Source organism: Melanerpes formicivorus, unplaced genomic scaffold (genome assembly GCF_026170545.1).
Source record: "Melanerpes formicivorus ecotype bairdi unplaced genomic scaffold, bMelFor1.0.p_v2 SCAF_36, whole genome shotgun sequence".
Lineage (NCBI taxonomy): Eukaryota > Metazoa > Chordata > Aves > Piciformes > Picidae > Melanerpes > Melanerpes formicivorus.
The window spans coordinates 3,197,378-3,208,143 of NW_027142388.1; the positions used below are offsets into that span (position 1 = coordinate 3,197,378).

The window sequence follows — 10,766 nt, forward strand, 5'->3', positions numbered from 1 at the left end:
AGTTGCTTTGCAGAAATACACTCAACAACATTCTGATTCTGAGCTCTTTTGTGCTTAGGTTAGATAATACCCTAATGTTTCTCTTTGTGTTGTGTTCTAAAGGTAAAAAATAAAGGAGTTTGCTGGTTTGCCTGATTTCATACCACAGTGTACATTGTCTTAATGGCAGTGTTGAAAATGAGCTGAATTTAAGCTTTTAGTGCACTTACAGCAATAATGCTCTGAAGTGGCTGGGGTTTTTTTCCCCCTTAATAAAGCAGAAGTAGTGGTCCAGTGGTTGAGACATAGTTTGGTTGCTGAGTTCTACACCTAGGAAATTTTTACTAGCTGAAGGGGTGTTGTATATCATGTGATTAAATAATTAGAATAGAACAGAATAGCATAGCATAGCATAGCATAGACCAGACCAGGTTGGAAGAGACCTTCAAGATCATTGCATCCAACCTATCAACCAATCCAACCCACCTAATCAATTAAACCATGGCACCAAGCACCCCATCAAGTCTCCCCCTGAACACCTCCAGTGATGGTGACTCCACCACCTCCCCGGGCAGCCCATTCCAATGGGCAATAACTCTCTCTGTGTAAAAGTTCCTCCTGACCTCCAGCCTAAACCTCCCCTGGTGCAGCCTAAGACTGTGTCCTCTTGTTCTGGTGCTGGTTGCCTGGGAGAAGAGACCAACCTCTGCCTGTCTACAACCTCCCTTCAGGTAGTTGTAGAGAGCAAGAAGGTCACCCCTGAGTCTCCTCTTCTCCAGGCTAAGCAACCCCAGCTCCCTCAGCCTCTCCTCATAGGGCTTGTGTTCCAAACCCCTCACCAACTTTGTTGCCCTTCTCTGGAATTACATTTTTGGTACATAGTTCAATGACCTCTCACTGATTTTTGAAGCAAAATGAAAGCTGGAAATAGGATGAATATGCAAATCATAAGGAATTAATGATAGCATTTGGTTTTGTCCCTCAGACTCTGTGGGCTAAGATAAACTAGAAGTTATTTTTTGCATAGTACATAAGTTACTTTTCTTCATTCCAGACCTTAAGAAAGGGTTTGTTTGTTTTTATGTGCATAGGAATATATGGATTGAGTAATTCTTTGTTGGATACTCCATGGAAGAAACTTCAGTATGGAAAGCAGCTTTTCACAGAAGTGGTCAAGAGAAGTCAAGATCTTACAAAAGAAGACTTGGTGCAGGAGCTTCTTACAGTGATGAATAATCAAGAGCCGTAAGATAGCCAGAGCTTACTCAAAATGTGATATGGCCAGTTCAGAAATGGCATATAGAAACTATTTTGACACTAAAAGAAACTTGAGCCTTGAGTTAGCTGATTAAAGCTGATTAATGAAGGGCAAAAGTAGTGTTCTTCAGCAATATTGATTTTTAAGCAGCACAGTTAGCATTATTACTGTGCTATACTGTGTATTACTATACACCGATTTCTCTGTGCCCTTCTAAAGATTGCACTTTTCAGTGAGGGGAATGGGTGTAGGACAAGTTGCTTGCTGTGAGTTTTGTGAAGGCTCATTCTAAGGGTAAGGTTCAGTTTGGTACTACACACAGAGTAAACACTTGTTTACATGAGTTGTGGTGGTAGCTGATGGCTATTCCATGTTGCTACTCTTTGTTGACACAAAAAGAGTTTCTGGACTCTGAATGGAAAAATGCTGATTTATGTGGTGTGCCTCAAGTTTCTTGATCACTACTTCCAAGCCCTAGTATGCTGTGATTAGTGTGGTAGTTGAAAGTAAAATACAGAGAGACAGACAAGCAATAACAAGGAAAGTGTAAAACTTGTCAAGATCCACAAAATACTTCTTGAAGCAACACAGAAGTTGAAGAGCTTAAATGAATCTCTTTGGGAAAGAGCTGATGAGCTGCTTGATCTTTGGTTTTCCTCATACTGTAGGTCTGAACACAGTTCACACTTTTGTACCTTTTGAAAAGTGATTGTTATTTATCACCCACTCTTGATACCAACACAGCTTGATTCAAGAGGGATGATGTGACCATTGGAGAATTCATTTATATTTTTTATTGCTTTGCTACTTTTTTCAGTCAATTACCAGACCCTGCAATTGAAGACCAAGGGAAGGATTATATACGTCCCATATTGAACCAGTATGCAGCTGTGTGTGTTCGCTGCCCAGGTTATGGAACAAGGTAAAAAAATCAGAGTCAAAAATAGATGTGTGCTGGATCAAGGCATATCTCAAATCAAAATTATGCTGCTGTAAGTCGTTTGTCTGTGGTCCAGTGTCCTGTCCCTCCCTCGCCATCAATTACCTAGTTGCAAAACCTGGAGTTTTTGTGACTTAACCCTTTTCTTTTGACAACATGCGACTATAATTGTATGCTCACACTTATATTTACCTTAGCAACCTGGCTCAGTGAATTGAGATTGTTAATGAGGCCTCATGATGTTATTCTGAGGAAATAAACTACTTTTTTATATGAGTGAACAGCTGCAGAAGGCCATCACTTGAAAAATGGAGAATCTGCATGTAAAAGTGGAAAATTCCTACTTCTGTCAGTCATTGCTCTCTGGTGGGGTACTGCAGTGTCCATAGAGAAATGAAAGCTTACACATGGCAGAGTGACATAGATGCATGAGTGGAATCTGCTTTTCATGAAAACAAATTTTCTCTTTGGGAGGTTCCTAGAGAAAGGAGTTTTTTTTTTCTGTGGCCATGTATCAGTGTCCTATGATTAATGGATAATTGAAAGACTACTGATAGGAATCCTGATGGCATCAGGGTATGTGTAGGATGTGGAAAAAACCCTTGGTTTTATGCTACTTCTGAATGAAACACTTGGCACTAAAAAAACTTTAACCTTTTGTCATACTCTCTGGAGATGAGCAGCTCTGTGTGTAAGCTACTGCAAGTGCAATAGGGAATCAGAGTAGTGGAGCAATGAAGAAGGGACTGAAAATGCCCATCTGAACTTGGCAGGATGATTTCTGTCCTGCTAGTACGGTGATGATGCGGTCAGGGGAGAACAGGGGGGGAAAAAGAGCTAATACCTTTGGGCATGAGGCATGAGACCCTGCAAATGTATATAATGGACACAGGGCTTAACATTATGGTATGTTAACCTTATGTTGTTTCAGGACTAACACGGTGATTCTCATAGATTCAGAAGGCCAAGTTACTTTCACAGAGCGCAACATGATCAATGAAGATGTCAACCAGTGGAAAACAAGCACCTATGAATTCAAACTGTACACTTAACTTTCCACCTGAGTGGTTTGTAATAACAGCGAGGATACAACAAGCCATTATGATCTAGTAAATGTTTTGTGCTAGCCTCCACCAGCTAAAAATAGCAAGGAAAGCAAAAGTTTAAATAAACTGGTATCATTCTCTGTCAGGCTCACAAATCCTGCAGATAAACTCAAAAGAAAAAAAACCCTGGTGTTACATCAAGTAACAATCAGAAATAAAGCTTTTAATAACACCCTGCACTCAGAACAAAGTGCCCAGGACAAAGTCATTGCTCTGGTTTGTGTTGTGGTGTTTTGGTTCTGGGGGCTTTTTTTTGTGAGCGGGGTTTTTTTTTGGCTCTATATTTTAAAGATGTTCTGAGTAGACTATTCAACATATTTTCAGTTCAGGGAAACTTTTGTTGTTCTATCAGAAGGTTTTACCAAACTTTGCTTTCCCTTCAACATATGCTTTTAAGATTGTGCAGCTGATGCCAATGTAGGTGATCTTGGGAGCATGAAGTGATTTAGTTAACATTTAAACTTTTCAGCATTGCTGTGGTGCAACGTTCTGCCTGGGGAGGACAGAACACAGGGATTCTTTTACCTTTGGTTTCCTGGAAATAGCAATATATCTTGTGTCTAAAACCTGATTTGAGAGTATAGAGGATATTTAGTTCAGCTTCTGTTCATGGGAGCAGACTTGCTTATCTTTGACTGGAATAAAAATATTTGTATTGTGGTATCTTGTTTCCTCATCATCTAATTAGCAGTGTTCATTTTCTTTTCTTACCCAGCAGGCAGGTAAGGAATAGGTATTTGTTTGCCAGTAGAGGCTGAAGATGAAGTTCATATAAATCACTTGGTTTATTCCCATGTAGTTTTGGCTTCATTTCTTTATTGGTATTATATGTTAAAGCCTGGAGTGACTGCTCATAGATTTTTAGTAAAAATAGTTATTAGTAGTAAGGTGACATTATTGCAGTCTTATATTGCTGAAAATGTTGGGTATTAAGATGCACTTTGTATGTTCTAACACCTGTGAATTAAAAAGCCATTTAAATGCATGCTTTTTTCAATTATTCAGTGCTAGTGCAGGTGAGAGAAGATTCTAGCTAATGCCAAGGTATTTCAAACCCCAAAGTTACTTTGCTTTTATTGCTGTTCTGTTTGGACTTATTTTGTTGAATATGAAGTTAGTAATGGATCACTGCTGTTGTTTTCTCTACGTAGGTTGAATGTATTCTTTTTACAAGCCTGTTATATTTACAAAGTAGCAGGATTTCTGATACTCTTCACAAGCCATGCAGTTATTCTTCTGTACTCAAGCTTGTGTGTTCAAGAGTTCTCACCTCTGTCTGTCTGTCTGTAATAGAGGCAGCAGTAAATTAGACTTGCCGTCGAGCTGAATTACTGTGAAAGGCCATTCCCAGATTTCTAATTGCCAGGACATGCTAAAGCAGCATTTATTCAATTATTCCTTTTGTATTTGCATATTTAAATAGGTTCTAGAGACCAGGGCTGCTTGCAGGACTAGTCACAGATTAATTTAGTTTCATATAAATGACTTTTTGACCACCTTGAATGCAAGGGGATCAACACAGTCTTGTTGGGCTGTACGTGGTTTCAAACCTGGAGATTCCAGGCTGTCTTTCTGAGCTGTAGGAAATGGTTAGCCCTATTCTATTTTTGTGATGACTGTTTAAACCATATATTTGTATGAGTAAAATGTTTCTCTTATTTTCAGGTGCAGAGAAATAGCCATAGCTGTCTTACATTTGGATTTCACAAATGCATATTTAAAAACAAAACTCCACTCCAGTGGCTTGCTTTTACAGAGAGTTTGCATAGCAGACTTCTCGTATCTTAAGAAGGTGTTCTCTTTGAAGACATTGTCTAAATGGCAAACAAAGTGCTAAAAAAAATGCTAAAACCATTTATAAACCTTCATTTTTGTGGTAGTTCTGTAATAACGAACTTATTTATTACATACAGGCAAAAGGAAAGCAAGTCAGAGCTTGGATGTGAAAGCAGATGATTGATAATGTCTTTTGCTTTGCTTGAACCAAAATTCTAAATCTGGGATTTGCTTTTTCTGACAATTAAACAGTAATGAACAAGCCCTCTGATGCTTTTTATTTTTCAATATGTCAGAATAGTTAACCAAGTGACCTTTTTAAACTTCTTTTGAAGCTTCTGAGTTCTGCCGTTGGCTTCGGTGGGAAAAAAGATCAGGACTGCGGTGCAGGTAGCAGCAAATGGTGCTTGTCTGTAGAACTTATCAGGTATCCATGAAGTGCATCATTTACCATGTACAAATTATAGCTGCAGTGAATCAGGTGGGAAAAGTAAACTGTGGTGAAAGAAAGCCTTTTATTTTTATAGAAGTATTTTTAAGAATGGAAAGGGATTTAAAATAGCAATTATAAGGGATATAAAGGAAACAAAGTTTATCTAGAAAACCATTACATGGCATTTTGCTAAATTTGCTTATGTAGAAGATGATTCTCTAAGCCATATATTTGCAAGAGACTTTTGTTTCCTGTCTTTCTTTCCTATCAAAATGGTGTAGTGGAAGAAAATTTTAAAAGATCTCTAAAAACTCAGTTATCATTTTTTTGCTTGAAATCGTTTCATTGTTGTTCTTTACATGTTTGTTCAAAACTAGAATCCAAATAAAGTCTTATCTGGTGACCACTCTTTGTCAACAATAGGTTGTGCATTTTTGCCCATTTTATGCTAACTTGCCTGTAATGTTGTGTGATGAGATAAAATAAAATCTTTCATGAAGTATTAGCAATGAAAGAGCTTCTAAGTCCATTTCTGGTAGCTTCTTCCCTTTGTGGAGTGCTGTATTTTTCTGGGAGTGTTGGTTTCTGTTGTTGTTTGTTTTTCTTTTTAATTCTGTGCTGTTACCTTTCCAGGTAAGAAACTGGAAAATATTTCTTTAAAGCTAACAATCCAGGTTTGGGGCATTTTGCTTTTTCCCCAGGTTAGTAAACAGGTTATATTGACTGGAATAGTTACAGCCCAAGTGTCACAGTAATCAGTTCTCTGACATACTCTCCAACTTTTGGTGACCAGTAAGTGCTCACCATCCTTCTTCCCAGAAGAAAATGTCCTCCTGTTATTGGCCCTGGTCAGATTCTGCAAACAAGCAAGCAAACAACCCCCCCAAACAAACAAAACCAGCTCTACAACAAACAAAAAACACACACACAAACAAAAAAAGACCAAACAAAACCAAACACACAACTCAAAACCAAAACCCAGACTGCAAAGCCTTCATTAAAGCTATGTTTGTTACGTAGGTATGAGATTTAAACTTCTTTAAGTTATTTTGGATGTCATAGAACTGATTGTTATGAAAATAATTTATGCCGAATATATTATTATCTAAGAAAATTAATATGAAATGTAATTATGCTGCTGCATGGTTGGTCTCTGCAGTTATGATTGTGTGATAATAACTGAGAGTTTAAACAAATGTATAGATGGTCTTCATGTGAGCACTTAGAAGCATATTCAGTCCTCATTTATCTTCCTCTGAATTACAGGATCTTCAGCACATTCTTCATAATCCTTTTGCTTAAATATTTGCAGTAAGTTTTTGTGGAACTAAGCTGGTTTTATGAATCTTCATTTTATGAGCTTGTTCTTTTTGTAGCCTCAGAACAACAGTGCCTACTAATGCAATAAGGCGCATTACAAGCTTTGCCTGTGGTGACAGGGGAGTGTTGTCAGTGGATATCTCCCCTGACATGCTAGCCCTTGCAGGCACAGAGCCAGCCTTGGTCAGTAACTTACCAGATTGGGTAAACACATTGACTGCTTCTGTTCAGTGGAGGAAGCCACATCACTTTTAAAACATTAATTAAGATAGATTAAACAATAAACTGGAGAATATGTGGAGCCAGTAGCATTTCTTCTTGTGGCACAGCATTATAATCAGTATCCAATAGTTGAGGCTTTTGCCTCATTAAAAAGAATGTGCCCTCTTAAAAAGGTGAATGAGGAAGTTGGGGGCTTTCTCTCCCTGTACCAGCTCTGCTGTCAGTAGGTACTGGAAGTAACCATAGAGCCAAGGTCCTAGTAAAATGCTTTCATCCCTCTCATGTTTGTCGTATCTTACTTGAATGACTGGCATCTAGACAGGAATTAACTGTACCTCAGTTTGATCAGCAGTTCTCTGAGAGGATTTTCCTGATAGTCCATGTTTACTGTGCCTTGGCTCCCATTTCAGGGCAACCTCAGCTCATAGGAATTAAGCTGTTTTCAGATGGAATGGAACCAGTAGATGTGCTTCAGGAGTGCACTAAGAATACTCCAACAGCTAATAGGTTTAGCCTGAAGGAAAACTGTCTGAAATGCATATAGCATGGAGATTGATTACCTGGTATCAATTGTTTTGCTTTATAAATCTCCTTTTGTTGGTCTACTTTACTTACAGATGCAGCTAGTGTTAGATGGGAGTTTGTATCATTGCAATGTGGCAGTTTCAAGTTTTTCTATTTTCTTCAGCAATATATTGTGCCAGTCAAATCTGAGTACTCTCTGGGTAGAATGTGTGTGTGTGTTTAGACTGGCAAAGCAATCCCTGAATGGCAGTTATATAAAAACCATACCAGCACAATTGTGCTTTCAGAAGCATAACTTATTTTGTCTCTGTTGGGGAAAACAAAGGTACTGACATTTATGGGTTTGCTCATACAAGTGCAATTACACTTGGATTTTTGGCAGCCAAAGATTATGCTCTTGATTCATGTCTGCATGCCACCAGCAGTATATACAGCAGACCAAGCCAAGGAATTAGAGCAATGGGGTTTTTTTCAGCTGTAGTTTAGAGCAGTCCTATAGAACAACAAAGTACACTTTGCTATCACAGTTTGAATTGAATGCATCATGATGTTGAGTTTTACTCACAAGAAAAACTGGTACTCAACAGAAGTCACCAACTACAGAAGTTTGGGAGAAGCCAGAATGTCTAAAGCAGTAGTTTTCAATGGTGTACTACTGTAGCTCTTGAGAAATCACTAAGGTTGACTTTGCAGAGTTAGTTTAACAGCTGAGCAGTAGTATATGGTAGAGATGTGTGAGGCAAAAGCAGCCACAAGGCTAGCTCAGAGGAGTTCAGTTTCTTTTGTGCTTAAGTCTAACAGCAGATAAATATTATCTACTCTAGAAAAATGCTCTAGTTTGAGGAAAGGTCCTGTAGAAAGCAAAATATGAAGGTATTTATTTTTATCTAATATTTTCATGGATATATTGAGTGTATTTAAGATTGTAAGATTTTCAGCCCTAGGAATAAGTTTATTTAGTGTATCATGAAAAAGGAACAGCAGCCTCAGTCACTGTACAGTGGCACCAACCCAGACCCAATAGGAAGCTGCAGCGAATCTTATGACTTGTGCAGTCCAGCTCCTAATGTGAAGGTCACCTAGTTACTTAGAAATTGGCATCTTTGGATTCTACTTTTTTTTTATTATTATTATTTATTATTTGACCTCTTAGTCATCCCATCCCACTTCAACAGTGTCTTCAGAAAAATACCTGCTTTATTGGACAAAACGCTAACAGCAATCTGAAACTTTAGAGGTGGAACCAACTGGCTGAGGTTTTTTCCAACAGAAAAACTGGAAGTTAGATTTGCTTCTGTAGGCCACACAGTTTAGTTTGTCTTAAATTTGCAGGGATGGCAAGTGCAAGATTACTAATTCCATGGTACCAGTGAGCCAAAGAATGTGTCTACTTTGATTATCTTCCATAGCAATCAAACAATTCTTTTGGCATTAGAGAATTGATCTGAGCTTGCTTATGGGGTCCTTTTGACATCTTCCTATTGCTGTCAGGTTATGACTGACAAGGTTAGGTTGAGGAGAGATTTCAGCCAGAAGTGAGACATAGAAATGTATATTGCAAGCAAATAGCAGCTTACCAGTATCAAAAAGAAAAAAAGTTGCAAACCAACTTGGTTTACTGAAACGTGGGCTGAGCAAAACCTGTCTTTCAGTACCTTCCACTGTTGGAGCAGTGCAGTGTGCAATTCCTGACATCATAAGACTATGAAGAAGACACTGGCTCCACCTAATCGTCATTCTGATGAATGCAGCCTGCTAACTTTGTTAGGAAGCTCACAGTTGTTTCTTTTCCTTATAGGCTTGTTTATGTGTTCTGTGTTTTCAGCAATTGCTTCTGTCCAGCCTTCTTATATATTGTACAGGGAAATCTTCTTGTCATTAGGAACTGATTTTCTTAGAAGATGATAGTTCATGATACTATTGTAAATCATGATTGCTCTATGCAGGTAGACCTTCACAGGTCTAATTCTATAGTCTAGATGGAAGACAAGATTTTTGTGCATGCTTAAGCAGTCCAGGTGATCGAAATTTTCAGCTGAATTTGCAACTTGTCAGACATAGCAGATCAGATTTCATTCTCTGTGATAGAAATTTAACCATGATTTTAACATTATTTTGGTGTTTTGCTGCAGGATTGTTCTAAAATGAATTGTAGTGTCAGCATCTCAAAAAATCAGCTGTTGCATTGCTGCTTTAAGTTATAGTATTCTGATTCTCTGAAAACAGGTGTACAATGGAAAAACTAACATACTGGTTATTTTTCCACTTTCAAAGCACTGAAAGCTTTTTAATTCTTCCAAGTCTAGGCAAAAATGTGTGTCTCTTCTGTCCCCAAAGGAATTGTTGCTGTTTATGTACATTCGTGGCATGGAGGAAGGAAGCAAGCTATTTTCTGAAGCGTGCAATACTTCAGTTAGACTCACACAAACTGGATGCAAACGAGTCACCAGACTTGCTTTCTAGGTAGCGAGTGCAGGGGAGAAGCCTTGAGCAGTCCCTATCAGCTGTGATAAAAGGTAATTGACTTCCTCCCCGCCCTTGCTTCTGCTGCACCACTTCTAATCTAAACGGCATCTAAAGGACAAGTACTCAGAATCAGGCAGCCTTACAGATCATCAAATCTCACGTCGTTACAACAGATGAGTGAGGCAAGAACCTGCTAGCGATTGTCTTCAGTGCCCTGTAGGGGTAAGGAGTCCTTACCGCTACGTGCTGTACTGCACGCAGACCCCCGCAGCTAGCTAAGGAGCTTTGGGGGCTGTACTTTGGATGCGGTGAAACCAAAGGCCGCGCCCCAGCGGCTCGGCAGCACCTGGGCGCCTGTGCGCCGGGGAAGCGGCGTTGCCGCTCCTTCAGCCACGCCGCGGCTGCCTTGCCGGCCCACCTCACTTCAGCAACCTCCTTTAGCACTGCTCCTAGCCGCCGATGAAGTCTCCCTGGAGACGACATGATGGAAGCGGCGCTGGCACCGGCTCGAGACTGCCCCGGGGCTGCGCGCCCACGGCGACAGCTCCCGCGGCGCACCACACAAAGGAGTCCGCCTGTCGCCCGTCATGCTCGGCCGCGCCCGCCCGGCCCTCGGGCCCACCCTCGCCTCCATCTCATTGGTCTCTTGCTGTGCGGGTGTATGCCTTTCGCGTTTCTATTGGCAGAGCAAGTTAACATGCCAGGGAGTCTGCCAATAGTCATCGAGATTTCAAATCTGTG

General features: G+C 39.8%; 1 protein-coding gene across 3 annotated transcripts in view; it reads left to right on the plus strand.

Moving 5' to 3' along the window:
• The window catches only part of TANGO2 (transport and golgi organization 2 homolog), a 38,024-nt gene extending 34,113 nt beyond the window's left edge, over positions 1-3,911 (plus strand). For all 3 annotated transcript variants that reach the window (XM_068157322.1, XM_068157321.1, XM_068157323.1), the window contains exons 7-9: positions 1,071-1,224; positions 2,055-2,159; positions 3,109-3,911. In XM_068157322.1, the coding sequence (XP_068013423.1) occupies positions 1,071-1,224; positions 2,055-2,159; positions 3,109-3,229 (380 nt within the window). In that variant the 3' untranslated portion in view covers positions 3,230-3,911. The remainder of the gene's footprint in view (positions 1-1,070; positions 1,225-2,054; positions 2,160-3,108) is intronic.
• The last annotated feature ends 6,855 nt before the right edge of the window (positions 3,912-10,766 follow it).